The sequence below is a fragment of the Monodon monoceros genome, unplaced genomic scaffold (genome assembly GCF_005190385.1).
Source record: "Monodon monoceros isolate NGI ecotype Baffin Bay Population unplaced genomic scaffold, NGI_Narwhal_1 Super_Scaffold_11, whole genome shotgun sequence".
Classification (NCBI taxonomy): domain Eukaryota; kingdom Metazoa; phylum Chordata; class Mammalia; order Artiodactyla; family Monodontidae; genus Monodon; species Monodon monoceros.
The window spans coordinates 1743687-1762605 of NW_021703767.1; the positions used below are offsets into that span (position 1 = coordinate 1743687).

An 18919-nucleotide genomic window follows, 5' to 3' on the forward strand; every position below is an offset into this window, starting at 1 on the left:
CTGGGAAACGTGTCAAACGCCGCTCCTCCCACCCACCACCCCATCAGACTTCACGGGACAGAGCCGGCCGTGTGTAACCATCCCCATGCCCAGCTGCAGGGGGGATGCTGGCCTGACCCTCTCCTCCCTCCTCCCCCGTCCCTCCCCCCAACCCAGCCCCGCCATGCCCAGCTCCCCGTCCACCAACCTAGGCCCTGGGAGAGTCCGGAAACCCAGGGCTGACAGTGACCTTACAAAGCCCCCCATCCAACCTTCTCTGGGGTTCTTCTCCCCAGAATCTTATCTCAGTTGCTTTCTTCACATATCACCTAAAAGCAAATTTGGCCACCCTGTTTTATAGCTAAAATTCTTCATAAGCAATTAGCACAGGCGTGTTGAGAAAACGCTAAAAGTAAATGACTTCCAAGAAGAGAGAGAGAGTATCTGACTGCATGGGCCTGAATATACGGCCACACAGCACGCACACCGCAAACGTAACCTAGCACAGGACACTGACAAGAATGTGAAGCTGTTGCCCTAGAGGGGACTGGGGGGGGTGAATGTCCCACTCAAGACCGCGGGTCAAGACCACGGGGACCAAGACAGGGCTCCTGCTGGCACTCCACCCTCCCCAGCCCAGAAGACTCACCAGGAAACAGAACCGCAAGCAGGCCTGGGCACACTGGCTGCGGCCCTATGTGCACCCCCCTCTGCACTTCTCTAAACCCTGCAGCTGCTCCCAGCGGCTCCGCTCCAGCATCCTTTGAAATGCTGGCTGTGAAAGCACTTTCCAGGCTATAAATAGCCACATGCCGGGTGAGGGGCAAAGGAAGTATCAGCCACAGAACTGGGCCAGGAGGTCTTGGGCGGGGGCGGGGGGCGCGGGTGTCGGAGCAAGAGCCTGAGATGGCCAAGTCCCTGTTCTCCCCAATTTGGGACACGACGCCCCCGGACAGACCGCGCCCAGCCCTGTCGCAGCGCCTGCGTCCCGCGCCGCAGCCCAGCGGACGCCCGCACCCGCGCTGCCTGGGTCCCTGCCTCCGTCCCCACACGCCCGCCGCAGCCCCGCACCAGCATCCCAGCCCGGGCCCGCGCCCAGCCCTCTGCGCCCCGGCTCACTCAGACCCCAGAGCCTGCAGTCGTCCCCGAACCCCAGCCGCGCCCCAGCTCCCGCCGCCGCGCCTGCACCCAGGCGGGTGCCTGGGTCCCCGCACCCCGCGGCGCACGCACCCCAGCCTGTGCTCCGCTTCTGCCGGCCCGACCGGCGCCCCTGGACCGCTGCGCATCCTCCCCGCGACCGGCGCCTTCGCCGCACCCCGGTGTCCTCCACCCCGGCCGGCGCGCCTACCTGCTCGGGGAGGCCCGCGCCCCCGCGTCACTCGCGCCGCTGCGCAGGACTGCAGCCCTGGCCCCGCGGGGCCGCCCGCATCTCGGGCCCGCAGCGCGCTCTGCGTCACGGCTCCGGAGAGCGCAGCCCGCCCCGTCCCGCGCCCGAGGCCAGAGCCGAAGAGGAGAGAAGAGCCGCAGGAGCGGGGTCTCCCAGACGCCTGAGCTGGGAGGTCAGCCTCCCCAGACCCCCTCCCGAGAGGCTGGCGGCACGTGTAAACCCGGAGGCAGCTATTCTGGCCAAGTCCAAAGAGTACTGGGAGGGGGGGCGCGCAGGGCTGGGTGGGGATTGTGTCAGCCGGAGCTGGAGACCCAGGGGGCCCCAGCACCGCACCGGGTGAACCACTTCCCCTGCCGGCCTATCCCTGCCTTCACCTGTCTTCCTGGGGGCCCCAAAGCCAGGAGACCGTTCCGGGGAAGGCAGGAACCGAGGGAGCCGGAAAGATGCAACCGCACAGTATCCACCCTGCCACGTGCTGGCCCCTGGGCCCTCAGGTGCCTGATTTCCACCCTGGCTGCCCTGCCCCGCTCAGTCCTCCTGGCTAGAGGGCAGAGGGGACTGGATTCTGAAAGACTGATCCCAACTTTCCCTAAAGGTCCAAACTCCCCGGCCACAAGTCTCTTACCCAACAGAGGCCCTCTGCCCTCTCCCTCCCAGCTGCCACCCCACAAGGCCCCACGGCCACTCCCGGGCCCTTGCTCAGGGTCCAGGGAAGTGAACAGGGTCCTGTGCCTCTCTGATCCCGGGGCCCGGGGTCTGCCTGCTGACCCTCATTTCCTCCCCTGGGTGTGCTGACCTAGTGTGCAGACTCCTGCCCGGAGCACCCTCCTCTGGAAGGCCCTTCACCCCCACCCGCCCCTGCCTCTCCACAAAGCAGCCAGCCGGCAGTGCCACGGGTCCACCGGCCAAAGGCTGGCCCCTGTCTCACTCTCCGGTCATCAGGAGGTTTCTAAGCAGCTTGGGGAACGTGTCGGAACCCATCAGAACCCCTTGTACGGCACTTGATCGTTTTTCCCAGACACTTTAAAGGCAGCTGGAGCCATTCCTCCAAGGTGGTTGGCACCACGGAGTTAAAGAACAGCAACAGTGGGTGTTACCCGATGGCTCTGGCCTGCAGGACTGCACGCTGCAGGGGGCACAGCCTTCCAGACATCACTGCTGCATCCCCAGAGCCCGCAAGTAGCAAGCGCTCAGTGAGTGGCCGCTACGGGACGTAACCTGCTACGAGGATGGCCACAACCCCAGACAGGCATCTCAGACCCTAGTTAACAGGCAAAGGAAGAGGAGACCCACCCGCGTCTGCAGCTGCTCGTCAGCAGCTGTGCCCATACTCTCACCCAGGGCTCCTTCCTTGATGCCCTCTGGCCCAAGAGCCATCATGACTAAAAGCACAGTGAGAGGAAGTTAATATTTCATGAGACAGAAGTAACTGCAGGACCATCCGATGGACAGGTGCAGACGGGCTGGCTCTCGTTTCCAGGTACCCCAGGGCCTCTGTGGGAACACTGCTTAAGGTGAAGTATCTCATGAATCAGGCTTCTGACGGAACATATGTGCCCACGTCGTTCCCTGTGGGACTCTTTCCCTCCTAGAGACCAGCGTGTCTCACCACGTTTCACACTGCTGCAAGAGCAATTATGAAACGTCGTTTCCATAAAAATAAAAAGCAGGAACCGCAAAGTGCAAGAGCAGCGAGTACTGATCTTGACCGAGGGTTGTTTCCAGTTCAGATAAAGGAAACGCGGCACAGAAGACTTTGTTACCGCGCAGACGTCATGCCCGAGATATAAAGCCCCCTGGTCTGGCAGCGAGAGAAAAACCACAATCACTGAAAAGATAGGGATCTAAGCGATTAGCATGGCGAGCCCTGCTCATGAATAATACACAGGAGCAAAGAGAGGCCAGGCTGCAGGCTCCTTGGAGAAGAGCAGAGGAAGGAGGGGAGGGTCTGGGGGCTGGGAGCCAACACGGCCAGAGCCTAGGGCAGCTGCTGCAGACTTTTTCCATACGGGGCCGGGTGGTTAATGGTTCAGGTTTTGCAGGCGATGGTCTCGGTTGGAACTACTCAACTCTGCCCTCGCAGCGAGAGAGCAGCCGATGGCAAAACATAAGCGGATGGGTCTGGCTGTGTGCCAATAAAACTTTATTTACAAGAACAGGCAGTGGCTGGATCTGGCCTGTTGGCTGGGGGTTGCTGACCCTCGTCTAGAGAGCGGACCAAGAGGAGTGGGCTTCATGCTGGGGGACAACCTCCATCACTTCATTTCTGAGGTCAAAGGATGAACTGCATTCCAGAAACGTCTAATCCAAAGGGACTGCCCATGGAAGTAAGTGGGCATGGTGGTGCTGCCCAGGAGGGTAGAGACCGTGGACACCCTCGTGGCTGTGTGCCCGTCCAGAAAGCTCTACCAGGTAGCCCATTCATTCTGCAGCGACAAGGATGAGAACGGAGATGGAAATGCCCCGGACAGTCAGGACACAGAATAAAATGAATAAACACAGGCCTCACTTCCCTTCCACAAGTCCATTCTGTGGTCTGCAGCCGAGTCTGTCCGTCCGGACTGCTCTGTGCAGTGGCCGGCATCACCGTCGGTGGATGAGGGCAGAGAGGCTTGATCGCTCGGCCGGTCCCCCCACCACCAGCTCCCTTCCGCTTGCCAAGCACCACGCTAAGGATGTCCGTTGGCAGTCCTCACAACCCAGTGTGGAAGGAAACCTTCTCACCCCCAGTGGGTGGGGAGGGAGCGGTGACTCGGGGACCTGCCAGAGCTGGCATCCGAAGGCCCCTGCAGACCCTGCATGCACGTTGGTCAGCCAGCCTCACCATGGGCAGACCCTGTCTAGGGGCTGGGGCTCCGGGGAAAAGAGGAGCCCAGACCCGCAGTCCAGGGGAAGAATGACATAAACCACCTCAGGGCGTGGAAAACATTGAGGAGTTCAGCGCGGCAGGAGCTGGAGGTCACAGGGTCAGTGTCAGGCAAGCTGGGACGGCCTTTCTCAGCAGGGTGCATTGAGGAAATGATCCACTTTCTAAGGAAGTGTGATGGATCGAACCAGAACAATCCGATGAAAGCCATTTGGACCCAGGGAAGAGTAGGTGCAAAGGCCCTGAGGTGAACTCAAGTCGTGTGTTTGAGGACCACCAGGAAGGCCATAGTGGCCGTGATGAGGGGAGGGGCCAGGGGCCAGATCACGCAGGGTTTTCGTGCCCCTGATGTGGGTCCCCTGATCTGACGAGATGTTGTGGGACCCTGTGCTGGTGGATCAAACCACAGCGAGCCTTCAGACCACGGTGCTTGCTGCCTGAGGCCCTGCGGGTGGGAAAGCCGAGGCCAGCCCCAGAACGTGTCCATCCTGCCCGAGTGCGTCACTGTCCCGTCTCTCCGAGGGATGGTACCGTGTGTGGCCTCCGTCTGGGCCACCATGGCCTTGCCCTGTCTGACTCACCAGCCAGCACCGGGCTGGCTGAGGACAGAGGCTGATGGCCATCAACTGGCCGAGGCATTGCCCTCTCTGGCCGTCCAGCGCCTCGTCCGTGGGCGGTGCCCGGTGGCCTCACTGCTGGGTATGAGGATCTCTGCACCGCGGCCCACCCCCAGTGTCTCTGCCAGACCTCCCGGTCCCCGATTCTCCCGTCTCTCTCCTTTCAGTCCCACCACCACCCAGAGGGTCAGGCCATTCCTGCCCACCTGTGAGTCCACGCGTGACCCAAAGTCAGTGCCCTTCCCACCCCAGAGTGGAGGAACGGGCGCTCCACGTGGGGGCCTGCACTCCCGGGACCTCGTGCTCACCTACAGGTCTCGCTGGTGTGCTAAGGCTGCGAGGCCGTTTCCTTGGGTTGTTCCTACAGCTGGTAACCGCGAGACGTGAGGGATGTCGCCCCTGGGCCAAGATGAGGCTTGCTCACTGGTGGCTGGAAAAGCGGTGGATCCAGAGCTCCCTGATCCCTCCTGGTACCTGCCGCATGAACCCACAGCGTGGGCAGTGAGCATCCACTGAGCCCCTCACGTCGCTCCCGTGGAACTCGGGTCGGGTCGCTGACGCAAACGTGCCAGCGCCACGAGGAATAAACCGTCCTTTGTCTCTGACTCAGGAGCCGCAGTCTCCTGCCGGCACCCGCGAAGGAGTAACAGGCTGACTTACCGGCCTGCAAGTGGGATCAAACCAAAGCCCAGGCTGACACCCTGCTTGAAACTCTGCCTGTTACGGGCATCAGCCTTCACCAGTCTTTCAGGGCCACCCGAGGGTGACATCCTGCAGCTCCCTGCAGTTTCCAGCCCCACACTGAGCCGGCCATCCCTCACCAGCTGATCAGAGGAGCCCCTGTGGGGCCACAGGCACTGGGACAACGGTGGAGGTGGCCTGGGGGTCTGGGCCACCTGTGCTCCAGCTAGCTGTGCCCTCGGCCCCACGCCCCTCGCACCCGGTTCCACTCACTCAAGATTGTTTCTGGGCCCATCCACTATACGGTAGGACCCAGGCATGGATGAGGGGGCTCAGGGCAAGAACTGACGGGTAGACCTCTCACAACACGGTGTGTCCCAGCAAAACACAGCACACAGGATGAAATACAGAAAACGCACCAGTTGTTAAACTACTGTGGAGATGCTTTTCTTTTTTTAGAATTCTCTGTATTGTCTTTACAATAAAAATGGTGGGCTTGGATGGGATGGGAGATCCTATAGCAAAATTCCACTCTCCCCCACTGAATTGCAACCCCTGGTCCTGCCAGGGGTCCCTCGTACATGCAGGTCCTTCACCACTCTCCAGGGCCCTGGGCTTCGGATGTGCCTGTGACACCCTGGGAAAGCAACCTCTGACCCCTGTGAAAGAAAAAATCATTCTGACACTTGTTAAAAGGGTAAGGAAGACTTTATTCAAGAATATTGCAATTAGGGGAGAGAGATTGTGCTCAACTCCAAGTTCAACAAGGAAAAGGGGGATTTACAGCCAAGGAGCGGTGAGGGGCCAGTGGATGGAAAGTTACTAAGAGACTTCAAGGGCAGGGGATCTTGCAAACTACAGGCCAAGAAGATTAGCTACCACGTGTGAGGGAGGGATGAGGCGCTTAAGCAGATAATGAGGGCGATCAGAGATCAAGGGTGGGGGTCACCTAGCAGGATCTTTGCTGAGATTGGGCTGGGCAGGCCAAAGACTGGACCAGGGCCTAATGGGAAAGAGGTCCCAGAGGAGGCTGAGCTTGGTCTCGTCAATTCTAACGGGTCTGAGATCCCCGGTACCTGTCTTAATGTACTTTGCAGCCCAAGTAACCTTTGATTTCTAAAATGTGTAAGTACTTGCGAGGTCTGTTAGGGCTGGCCCGTACCTTTGGCACCTGCCGCCTTTCCTTAAATGCTGAGAGGGAGAGGATCAACGCAGCCCTGGGACTGTCCTGGAGTTCTCCTCTCAACACTTTAAATCCTTCTAATTCAGGGCAGTTAGGAGACCATCACTTCTAATGCACGGGACTCGGGGCGGGGACTGGGGCCCGGGGTTGGGGTTCTGGGCGGGGGCGGGGGCTGTGGCCAGGGGCTGGGGTTCGGGATTTGGGACTCGGGGCGGGGACTGGGGCCCGGGGTTGGTGTCCATGGTTCGGGAATCGGGGAGGGGGCTGGGGGCCGGGGTTTGGGATTCGGGACCCGACCTGCGTCCCGCAACCGGCTGCAGTCTCCAACCTTGTCGTCTCAGAATCGCGCCAGAATCGCGTCAGAGCCGGGGTGGGGGGCGGGGGGGGGGGGTAGAGGTGTCCCCCACAATGCGCATGCGCAGAACCGGGCGCTCGGCGCCAGGGGCAGAGCGGAGCCGGCGAGACGGAGCCAATGTGCGGCGGAACCAATGCGCGGAGCAGAAGCCCTGGCGGCCCCACTGCGCTCGCGCCGGCCCGCCCCCTCGCTGCCGGCCAATGGGCTCTCAGCACCCGCCCCTGACGACGCGGGGCCCGCCCCTTGGAGAAGAGCCGCGGCCTGGCGGACGGCCTCAGTGGTAGCTGGCGGTTTGAGAGCTGGGCCGGGTTGAGGCCTTCGGGCTGCCCGCCGTCATGAAGCTGACGCGGAAGATGGTCCTGTCCCGGGCCAAGGCCTCGGAGCTGCACAGCGTGCGGAAGCTCAACTGCTGGTGAGGCCCAGAGGCCGGGGGCCGTCCCCGCGTGTCCTGCCCGCTGCCCGGCACCCCCTTCCCGGGACCCCCTCTCTGGGACAGGGCTGGGAAGAGCCGTCTAGGGATGGAGACCCCTGCCCGGCACCTCGGCCCTGGAGCGGGGACCCCAGCCCGCCCCCTCTGCTCTGGGGCGGGACCGAGAAGGGCCTGCGGAGGATGCAGAGGGGCTCAGGATGGAGGCGGGGGGCACCTCTGGCCTCACCTTCCTGGCCCCTGTCCAGGCTGGTGTGCCCGGTGCCAGGGGGCTCACAGCCTCTGGGAGGTGATGCCATAAGCTCAGGGGGCCTTTGGGGAAAGGTCGTTTCAGAATTTTCACCCCTGAGCAGTGGTATTTCACACACAGCTCCAAAGCAGCCCTCCTTGCTGGAAACGGTTGGAATTACCTTGAAGACTGTTCTTGGACTTCTAGGTAGTTTTAGTGGGCAGACGTTTCCCTCTGTGGACAGGTCTCATCTCTGACATTGCCAGCAGTCCCTGGGAGCCAGGCCTGCTGATAAGGTGGGAGATCAAGGTGATTGACACCCTTGCTTGGGGAAAGAAAGGAAACTGAGACTCTAAAGTGATGCTTCAGTAAACATTTTTGTAATTGAGCTCTGGGGGGGGGCGTACGGAGAGGGGTTGTCCCCAGGCGACTTACTGTCCGGGAGGTGACAGGAAGAGATACAGGTGCAGGCTCAAAGGCAGGGCGGCCAGGCCTAGCTGAGCTGAGGAAGGACCAGAAGTACTTCTGAAACTCCGGAAAGGTCCGCACACGTTCACTGGGGGTTCAGAGCACGGCTCCACGCGCCCTGTACACTGGACAGTTCAGGTGGCGCTCAGCCAGAAGTAGAGCGTCCTCCCACTGGTGTCGGGCAGATTGGCTGCAGTGAGCTCTGCCTGTTCATTAAAAGCCTCTCTCTTTGCGCTGCACATCTGGTATCTTGGCCACGGCATCCCTGTCGTTGTTTTCAATAATGCGTGCCTTTGTTCTGCATGGGGCGGTCATTCTTCCCCTAAGCAGGGAGGCACAACAGCCCTATTCCAGGCTTTCTGAAGTGTGTTTCATAAGTCTCATGTTTAGCCTTTGAACTTGGCCCTTACAAAGACTCCCTTGTTTATGCACATTAGTGAGGGAATTATCCCTCAGTGCAGCAGCCTTGAGAATGAGTAAATCTTGGTGTCCTTCAAATGGGGCATCGTCTGCTGTGCCCGAGTCTGCGAAGGAGGCCGCCAGTATCAAATAGCTTCGTCCAAAATCAACCAGGAAACAATTTTTGGCACCTTTGTCAGTTATCTGGGAAAGCTTTCTTTTACTTTGTTGTTAAAATCACAGACTCTTAAAGTCTGTAGACGTTTGTCATTAATTTTTGTTTTTAATGTTTTAAATTCAACTTTAACAAAATAAAAGTGCGTATGTCTTTTTCTGTCTCCAGGGGCAGCCGTCTCACTGATGTAAGTATCATGCTGATCATCTCCAGACAATCCCTGGTCCCCAGGAGGCTGGTTAAATTGACAGACGGCTCCCATTCGATCCAGGCGGCCGACCAGTACTTTGTTCCTTGAGCAGTTTTTGTAAGGCAGAACCACTCATGAAGAAAAAGTTCCACAGGACCCAAGTGCACTGTGATGTTCCTGCACACATTCTCCTGCAGGTGAAAGGCAGGCCTCACGGAGGAGCGGGCAGGTCCAAGGCACAGACCTGCTCCCACCCGGGGAAGAGCCCCAGTGGCTTGGTTGGTTGGCTTTAAAAGCAGTGCGCTCAGCCGGAGGGTTCCTTGTATAGGTTCCTGGACTTCACGTCCCCGAGGAGTTTCTTCACTTCAGCTCCTCCCCTTGGTCAGATCCAGCTTCACCCTGACTCCCATGGCAGGACGAGATGGGGCCTGGGTGGGGGCAGAGCACGGAGCTGGGCCGCTGGGCTGAGCTGTATGTCCATGAATAGATTTCTGCCCCCGCCCACCCGTTTCTGGAATGAATGTCTCCAGCTCGCACAGAGTGTGGGTGCTAGTCAGTGGGTTCTTACTGACTTCTGTTTTGTACCTTGAACCGTACCTTTTCTGAGAAACAAAGTTGGAGATGCTGTCAGGGCTGCCCAGAAGAGCCAGTTCCGCCTCATTCTGTAGCTGAAGTGCTGCCTACCCAGCAGCAAAAACAAACGAAGCAAAACACCACTGTCACAGAGAACAGACCCACCGCAGGTGTGAAGCATTCTGACCAGACTGTGCGCTTGTTGATGGCAGGGACCCCATCTGGCCCCGTGCGTGGGGTCTGGCAGGCACACAGATATTTGGGGCTTCACCGTTCATCAGCCTTACAGGTCAGGGAGCCTGCGTGGTCCATCCTGAGCCCTGCTGCTCTCTTCCACTGACTCAGTGTTAAGATGGTCTGAGATCCAGTTTCAAGCCTGTCTCCCTATTGGCACAGCTCTGTTGGCCAGAAGCGGCTTCTGTCCTTTCCCTGGATGTCAGGGGCAGCAAGAAGAAAGGTTCTCCGTCCATTCAGCTCCCCTTACTAATGTCCTTTGAGGGCCTCTAAAATTAGGAATGCTCTGTCTCGAGGGCTGGTAGCATTTGGTAGTAAAGATGCTGTTTAAAGTCGTGGGGAGGGTGCCCGTTTCTCCATCAGGTAGAGGGGACGTCTGGGCTGCAGAGGGGAGCGGGATGCAGAGCCCTGCGTGCTCCTGGGGCGAGGGAGACTCCTCTGCTTAGGCCCTTGGCGTGGGGTGGACTGCAGCTCCAACTTGGTTCTCTTGGCTGCTGGAGAGGCGTGACGTCACAGGGCCAGTGCCCAGCGACTTTTGCAAAATCACATTCTTTTCCTTCCTAGATCTCCATATGCCGGGAAATGCCCAGCCTGGAAGTGATCACCCTCAGGTAGTAAATGCCGGCCCGCTCCACTCTTAAGTCACTGGGGCTGGAAGAGGAGGAGAATGTTCAGATCCCTCCTGCAGGCCCTTAAATAACCTGAAAATTCCCAACCAAGGTGTAGGAGGGCCGCTGCTGCAGGCCAGGCCCAGGCAGCACGAGGCCCTGGCTGCTCTGCAGCTCCGCCCCCCTTTCTGGAGGGCACCCGGGCTTCCCCCTGAGCTCGCCCTGCCCATCCTGGAGGTCAGTGGGTGCCGCCCTCCTAATGGTGAGCAGCCGCCCCAGGGTGACCACGTCTGCCCCAGCGTGCCAGCCTTTCCTGCCCTCCTGGTTCCATCACTGCCTGGAGCTCTGCCAGCTTCCCTGCATCACACAATCTGTCCTTGGCAATAGTTGACCTCTTCCAGAATCATTAGCGGTTTAACAAAGGAAACCTTGAAAGAACCAAATACTGTCTTTGGGGCTTCAGGCACCTGGGGAGTTTGCAGGGTCAGGCGGAGGGAGGAACGCCCTCCAGCCCTGAGCCCTGTCCTGTCTGCTCTGGGCCCGGGAGGGAGCTGACCCTGCCAGATGCCGGGGTGGGTGCTTTCTGCAGGTCCCCACACCTAAAACCTCAGGGAGATTTAAGCCCTGTAAGGAAGGCAGACTCCCTGTTTGGCAGCTCAGAAGGTTGCAGGACTCGCCCTGCATGTGGGGTCCTAGGCCCTTGGTCCCGTGCAGATCCCGTCACTTACCTTCCTCGTCACACAGCCGGCCATCCTGTTTGTCCCTCCCTAGCCCTCTGCTCGGCCTCCTTTGCGACTTCCGAGGTCACCTGGTGGGTGCCGTGCCGCCCACCTTGTGCTCACGCACCCCCAGTCCCGACCCGACAGGCTCAGGCCGGCACCTTCTTGCGGGACGAAGGAATGAATGAAGGAGTGGGCCCAGGACCAGTCTCCCGCCCAGGGCCCAGCTCGGCCCTGTGTACCTTGGCTTCCCTGGCTGCAAGGCCTGTGGGACGGGGGTGAAGGCAGCAGCGGCCCCAGGGTGGGGTGGGGTGGAGGCAGGAGGAGCACGCGCAGTGGGGCAGGTGGGGCACCAGCCGTCCACTGTCACTCACCTGGTACGATTATCAGTGAAGCTGGGATTTGAGCCCACGCCCCAGAAGGCCTTACCTGACAAACAAGTGTTTACACTTTCATTACCCAAAAGTAGCAGGAAACTTGCAGCGGGCTGCGGACTTAACCCCATCGCTGCCGAGTGCTGTCTGAGGAATCTGGGGCAAGTTGCCGGGCTTCCGAGCCGAAGGCCCCCTCGTCGTGCAGCAGGGGTTCTCACCGCCGCAGCCGGGGGAGGACAGTGCCCAGGGCTGTCGCCGGGCTGTCTGGCCGCTTGAACTGGTGGGACCCCCGCAGTGTGGGGACTGCTGCTTGGATGCGGGTTGGCCGTCCTGTGAGATGAGTTAGTTTGGCTTTGGTCTTGGTGCCCATGGGCAGGAAGGCTTAGTCCATTCTGGCTGCTCTAGTGGGATTTTACAGACATTGATTCCTCACAGTTCTGAGGCCACAAGCCCGAGATCAGGGTCTAGTGAGGGGCTGCCTCTTGGCTCACAGACGGCATCTTCGCCCTGTGTCCTCACCTGGCAGAAGGGCGGAGAGCTCTGCAGGGTCCCTCTTATAAGGGCACTGACCCCGCTCATGGGGGCCCCACCTCCTAACACCACTGCCCTGGGGGTCAGGATCTCAGCATCTGGATCTGGGGTCGCGTTCGGTATGTAGCAGCGGCAGCCTTAGTGGGCGAGGAGGGGACTCCAGGCCGCCGCAGGTTGAACTTCTCGCTTCACCCCATGGCCTGCGCAGCTTCCCTGATGGTGAGGATTCCAAAGCCTGGGTTTGCTCGTGGTGAGATGGCGTCAGCCTCATCCCGGCTGCCGGGCGAGGTGGCACCGAGCACACCAGCAACCACGTTGACAAGTGAGTGTCGGATGGGGCAGCAGCGGCCCTAAGGCAGGAGTTGGGACAGCCTGCCCAGCACAAATGCAGCGTCCAGCACAGGGTGGTCTAGACCGGTCTGGCACGTCGGGCAGGGTCCCCTGCGGCCTGGGGCTCAGGGCGTGAGGATGCTCGGCTGCCCCCCTTGAGCTCAGCCGGCTGGTCCGACTGGGTGTGCAGGGGGTGATCCCGTCCCGTCAGCTCAAGCCTGTAGGTCTCTGCCGGGCGCCTGGCGGCTGTCCCGTCTCTGGGTCACTCATCGTTTAAACCCGTGGCTGTTTCTTTGGTGAACCTGGGTTTGGAAGTTCAGTGCTTGGTTCTTGGCCACATGGGTTTTCCTGGCCGCTGCCAGCTCTGGGCTTGGTGTGTCCCGGGGAGGCCGCAGTCTCTTGTCCTGTAAGGGGGCTGAGACCTCCTACCCCTAAGGTTGACTCCTCGCGGCCTCAACAGAGCCGGGGCTGCCGCTCCCACCTTCAGTTGGAGGAGCTTCCCCCGCCCCCAGGGCTTTCTCCTGGGCCCGGGCCCTCCCTTGCACTTGACTAGCCACGGCCGGGTCTGACCTACTTCTAAGGTGAGGGCAGGTGGGCACTGGCCCACCAGTGCTCTCGTCTCCGCGGGGCGGGGGTGCCCCGGCAGGCACTGACGGCCATCTCCCTGCAGCGTCAACAGCATCTCCACCCTGGAGCCCGTGAGCCGCTGCCGGCAGCTGAGCGAGCTCTACCTGCGCAAGAACTGCATCTCCAGTCTGGCGGAGCTCTTCTACCTGAAGGGCCTCCCGTGCCTGCGTGTGCTGTGGCTGGCGGAGAACCCCTGCTGTGGCGCCTGCCCTCACCTCTACCGCATGACCGTCCTGCGCAACCTGCCTCACCTGCAGAAGCTGGACAACCAGGGTAGGTGCCCGCGGGCCGGGTCGCACGCGGGCAGGCTCCACCCCTCCCCTCTCGCAGGTGCCGGGGAGGCCGGCCTCCTCGGGGTGCCCCAGGTTGTGCCGTCTGCCGCCCAGCACGGCCCCTCGCGGAGTGTAGGATCTCAGCTGAACCCGCACCGTTGTTTCTCGGTCCCGCCGTCGAAGCACTGAGCTGCTGCTTCTCCTTTTTATCCTGCTAAGTACCCTCTGCTCCAAATGCTCACCCACCTGCCCTGGGAGCTCATGACGGTCTGGGTGGCCGGGCAGCATCACTGCTGGTCGACAGGGTCCCAAGGTGGTGATGCCAGCAGGTGAGGGTGCTCCATCGGTCCTTGACCCCTCCCACCCCGGGTTGCCTTGCTGTTGGAGGGGTGGGGTGGGGGTTTGGGGGGCGCCTTCCTGCCGTTCCAAGCCGCATCTCCTCCATCACGCACGAGGCGACGTGTGTGGGCCTTTCCTGCTCCCGCCTCTGGGGTTCCAGCTCGTGTCCAGGTCCAGGCCTTTTTCCTGTGAATCCCCTGGCGTTCTCTGTGCTGGTTCCTGACCCTTATGTGCACGATTATTTTCTCCTAGGTGAATGACTTTAATATAAATAAGCTTCAGATAAACTGTCATGTGTGAGTGAAATAGAAGAAATGTAGTGTGGTCTATTCCTTTTAAAAACCTTAGTTTAGGGTTTAGTTTAGGGTTTAGTTTTAGGGTCTTAGTTTAGGGTTTTTTATGAGTATCTATCTGCTTTTGGCAAATGCTGAAATTCAGATTCACAAGCAGTCATTGGCCATCTGTCGTTTCTCCAGCACCTCCAGGGCGGGATGCAATGGTGGGGGGCCCAGCCCTGCTCCCGGGTGCTGGCCGTCGGGGTGGACAGACAGCCACCTCATCCCCGAAGCAGACCGTGCTGAGCGCCGAGGGGACGGCGGGGCCACGGCTCGCGGGGCTCGCTTGCGGTGAGGCCACTGATGCTTTTGCCCCCTCCCCCTCCCCCTCCCCAGCTGTGACGGAGGAGGAGGTGTCCCGAGCGCTGGTGGAGGGAGAGGAGGTCACGGCCCCCAGCAGACAGCACTCAGGGAATGGCCCGCCCAAGCTGTCCTACACCCTGAGCGCCGAGGACGCCGCCGCCGAGATGCCACGGGACCCGCTGAGCCTCGGCGAGGAGACCAGGTGTGGCCCGCGGGCCTGCCCTGTCCTCCCGCGCGCGGCTGCGCCTCTGGGGCTGGATGGGGGGTGTGGGTGTTTGTTTCTGGGCTGGCTCTCAGGGGCCCCCAGCCTGGGGTCAGCCACGTGGCCAGGAGAAGACCCAGGGCAGGGAGCTCATGCGAGTGTGGGACCAGCCCTCCGCAGGGAGTGGCGGACTCAGGGCGGTGGGCTGGTGGGCGCGCAGGGCCCCCGGGCAGGAGGGAAGCCTCGTGGCCATGGCCGTGGCCGGCCGAGCCTCTGTGTGGCCTCAGGAGCCCCGGGGACGGCGGGGCGTGTGGGCTGAGGGAGGGCCCTCCCTCCCTGACCCACAGGGCACCTCAATTGAATGATTGTCACAGACGTTTGTGGGCAGAAACTGGACTTGAGGAACGTGGTGGAGACCACTGTTCACAGCGGGGCCCAGGCTGGGTGTCCGCTTACAGATGCGGCCCACGTGCCTTGCTGTCCCGCGGCGGGACGGGGAGGGCACGTGGCTGGGGCTCGTGCAGCATTTGTGCTAGTGCCCCACCCCCGGCCCTGGGGGGAGCGCCAGGAGCAGGGAGGTGACCCCAGGGGTCAGAGAAGTAGAGCTGCCCCGGCCCCTCCGTCCACTGCTCCTGTCCCCCCAGAAGCAGAGTCCTGCAGTGGGGCTTTCCCTGCGGACAGGGTGGGGTCCACTTTTAGGAGCCCCTTCCTCGCTGTTCCCCGAGGCGCCAGACCCACAAATGTTGTGTGAACAGTGCGGGCGGGGCTCCACGCCCCTCGGGCCTCACGCACTGCTGTCCTCCCCCCGCCCGCCCCCACCAGCAGCATCCAGGGGCAGCTCGGCCTGAAGCGCCCTTCCCGGGACCAGTTTCCTTCCTTCTCGCAGAGGGCGGCCACAAGCAGTCGCAAGAACAGGGTGAGTGTGACGGAGGCTGCTCTGGCCGGAAGAGGCCCCGGAATGTGGAGATTGGGGGCTGGGGGGCGGGGGGCGGGGGCTGGAGACACCACAGGGATGCGCGAAGCCAGGCCCTAGAGGGTGGGAAGCTGACCATCTGGGTCCAATGTCTGTGTCTACATCTAAGCTGCTTGGGCATGGCAGACGGAGGAGGGGTGCCTGAGTGCGCAGCGGAGGCCCCCCCCGCGCCTGGGGCTGTGCCGAGGGTGGTCTGGGGGCGGGAAGGTTGCTGCCTGGGGAGAGGCCTCCCACCTGCGGTTAGAAGCAGGGCCCCTCCTGGCCAGGGCAGTGGCGGTGTCCCCGTGCAGTGACCAGGCGGCAGGCCCCACGGCTCCATAGGCATCCCTGTAAGGACCACGGCTTGTTGGCTGAACGATAAGTAGGTCGTGTGGGCAGTTGAGTGACATCAGCGAGGACCCGGGTCCCTCCAAGTCCTCTCGTGTCACTCCGGCTTGTGCTTGGGCTCGTCCTGCGCTCACAGGGATGCCCTGCTCCAGGCTTGTGGCCGGCAGAAGGGTGGGGCCGTTTCTTGCCGTGTGTCCTCTTACCAGTGCAACATCTTCCCCATGTGCCCCCTGACCCCCAGCAGGCTCGATGTCAGTTCCCTGAGCCGGTCATTGGCAGGGGAATGGGTCACCAGTCAGCTCAGCCCAGAGGGGACCTCGCCACCGGCTTACGTGGGAAGGGGAGCTGTCTGAACCAGGGTCTGTGGGGAGGCCCGTGACCCCCCAGCACCTGCTCCAGCCCCTGGCTCGGCCTGACCAGAGCTGTCAGGTGCTGTGACCTCCCTGTGGCATCATGAAGGGAGGCACCACAGTCTGAGCGGGGCTGCCCGAAGCCACGGGCTGGGCCTCTCTCATTCATGCGGTGACCACTTGAAATGCGTGCAAAGCTCACGGGAGGTACAGAAGTGGACGGACTGAGGCCCCATCCTGGGAAGTGCCAGCCCCCAAGGCTGTGGACAGATGTGACCGCGGGCTGAAGGCCGATCTAGGCAGCAGTCGCTTGGCCTGTGGCTAGTCTCTCCCGCCCTGCCCCACCCCGGCAGGTCACTGTCCCCTCGTGGCAACACTCTCCTCAATGAGGTGGCCGCGTGGGGCAGCTCAGGGTCCCTGCACACACTTCCCACATGTTTTGGGAGGAGCCCGAGGCATGTACCGTCCCCAGTGGCAGGTCTGCCCAGCAGCGGGGCTAAGGCCTGAAGCTCCCCGCACCCTCACTCCCACTCCAGGGCCTCTGCAGTGCAGGGTGGACCAGAGATTGAAGACACTAGTTCAACTCCGCACCTGCCATAAATGCAAACGAAAGACCATCAAACCTGCTCAAACAGGACACCTGCTCTGAAAGCAGAGGACAGAAGGGCCCTGGCTCTGCCACCAAGGGTCCCGGCCAGGCTGGGTGTCCCTGTGGGCATCAAGCCCCCCGCAAGCCTCTGAGTGCAAGGTGCCGGTGGCCAGGAAGACCTGGGGACACGGGGGAGGGCTGGTGAGACTTGAGGGCAGCAGGAGTCTTGGGGCATTGCAGAGCCAGGGATCGGCACCCCAAGTGTGAGCCCCTGAGCCACGTCCTCATGTGTCCACATGGGCTGCACTCTCTGGCTTGCGGCTGTGCCTCAGCTCATCCAACAAGAGGGATCGGCTCAAGTAGCCGCCTGTGCAAAATCCTTCCAGAATTTTCCTAGTAGAAATGGCATTGTTTCCCTGCTCAAATGCAGATGGAAACCAGGTGTAGCTATGTGGACACGGGTGCATCACACACTAAGCACGTGTGCATTTGAGTGCGTGTTGCCGAGAGCCTGCTGCAGGCCTCTGCTCCATTGCCGCCCAGCCTCTCTGGGCCTCAGGGCTGTGAACAGGAGGTAAGTCAGTTCGTAGGAAGTCCCTGCCGGCGGTGAGTGCCACACCTGTGCCACGACTGTGGCTTCCGTCTGCCAGAGTCTCCACCTGTTCCCTGCAAGGCCGCCCTCCTGAAGGCTATGCTCCCGCAATGTGCGCATGTGTCGTGGTGTGGGCGGCCCAGCCTCGCAGGCGTGATGCTCACCCAGTGACTCTCTGTGCCCCCAGAACAACGTCCTGACCGCCGTCCTCCTGCTGCTGCGGGAACTAGACAGCGAGGGGCTGGAGGCCGTCCACCAGCGCGTGGTCAGCCGGCTCCAGGCCCTGCAGAAGCAGGAGCTGCAGGAGGCCATGGAGTGACTGTCAGCGGGGACCCCGAGCTGAAGTCCAGCGTCTTCCCGAACACCTGGGAGGGTGGGGGTCACAGCTGCGGCCTCTGCTTGACCCCAGGCTGAGCCTCGGCGCACAGGGCTGCGTCCTTAGGAAGCCTCGCCCACCCAGGAAAGCCGAGCTTTCGCTGTGGATGGGCACCACGCCAGGGCAGGAGGGGCTGGCTGGGCAGGCCTTCCCCTGTGCCCTCTGCTGTGAGGGGCCGTAGCCAGATGCCCTCCTGTATGGCAGGGCCGCCTCGACTTGCCTCTTCCTGAAGGTGGGCTTTGCAGCCGTCCTCCCTAATAAATATTTTTCCAAAGTCTGACCTGGAAGCAGACGTTTCCTGAATGACAGGCACGGCCTTGACATTCTTGTTAAAGGTAAGGGCAGTCGCTCGCGCATGTTTTCTCAGCCAGTTGTCTGACGCTGTCATGGGATGGATTTCTGTTGACCACAGGAGACTTCCAGAACGGTGGCAGCCTTAGGGGTGGGCTGCCTGTCGCCTCCAGGGACGTTTTGTCTGCAGTGCACTGTGTCCCTTCTTGAGAGCCCCGCACGACACAGGGTCTGTGCTGCCCGAGTGAGAAGACCTGGACAACAGGCCTGCCGCTTCTGTCCGGGTACCGGAAGCAGCCGCGTGGGAAGGGACAGCCTTCTGGAAAAGGCGTCTTATGTTCTCTTTCTTTGGGAAGAGTCGCAGGCCTTGCTGCGGTGACTGGGATGCGGGCGGTGACTCCACAGCCCTGGGGTCCTTCCTGGTGCCCCCAGTGCAAGGGGAGGAGGGTGCCCGCCGAGCTGTTAGGGGAGGTCCCTTCTTGCTGGGCTTGAAATGACAGGGACTGGTGTCCTGTTGGGGCAGGAACATCCACGTCCCTGTGGGAGCCGAGGGTGTGTCAGGTTACATGAGGGCTGCACAGACCCAAGGGGGACTGACCACAGCGTGTGCAAGACACCAGCCCGAAAGATCACCGGCTCCGGGAAGATGAAGCTGCACTCGTGGTGCAACCGTCTCACGCTGGCCTCATGGGGGGCCCCGGGAAAGGCAGTGGTTCACCTTGGGGCCCCCCGTACTTCTCAGGGCAGGGGGTGAGGTCTGGCCGCGGGAAGCGAGGACTCGCCACGCGGGGCCATCTACGACAGGTGGCCGTGGCCTGTGCATGTGCCTTCTCTCGTGTTATGGGACGTTGCACGTCTTCAATAAAGCCCCGTCCTGGTCAGAACAAGCTGTGCGTGCTTCTGTTGCATTAACACCCTCCCTCTCCCCACCCACGAGGCACGGCTCACACCCACTTCCCCTGCCCCACGATCTGGTTCGCCTAAGTCAGGGACCCTCGACTCAGACTCCGGTCAGGGT

General features: G+C 61.4%; 1 protein-coding gene across 7 annotated transcripts; it reads left to right on the forward strand.

Moving 5' to 3' along the window:
* Nucleotides 1-7300: 7300 nt before the first annotated feature.
* CFAP410 (cilia and flagella associated protein 410) lies at nt 7301-18780 on the forward strand. Of its 7 annotated transcripts, XR_003792404.1 has the most exons (8): nt 7330-7480; nt 8935-8953; nt 12996-13225; nt 14235-14403; nt 15226-15319; nt 17422-17945; nt 18023-18185; nt 18425-18780. XR_003792404.1 is itself a non-coding variant. In XM_029214986.1 (7 exons), the coding sequence occupies exons 1-7, from the start codon at nt 7404-7406 to the stop codon at nt 17551-17553; spliced, it is 768 nt and encodes a 255-aa protein (XP_029070819.1). In that variant the 5' UTR covers nt 7301-7403; the 3' UTR covers nt 17554-18780. The 7 variants fall into 7 exon arrangements, 4 of the variants coding, with proteins under 4 accessions (XP_029070819.1, XP_029070820.1, XP_029070816.1 ...); XM_029214986.1 differs by adding an exon at nt 10328-10374 and having other exon boundaries at nt 7301-7480; nt 17422-18780; XM_029214987.1 differs by adding an exon at nt 10328-10374 and having other exon boundaries at nt 7301-7480; nt 15229-15319; nt 17422-18780.
* The last annotated feature ends 139 nt before the right edge of the window (nt 18781-18919 follow it).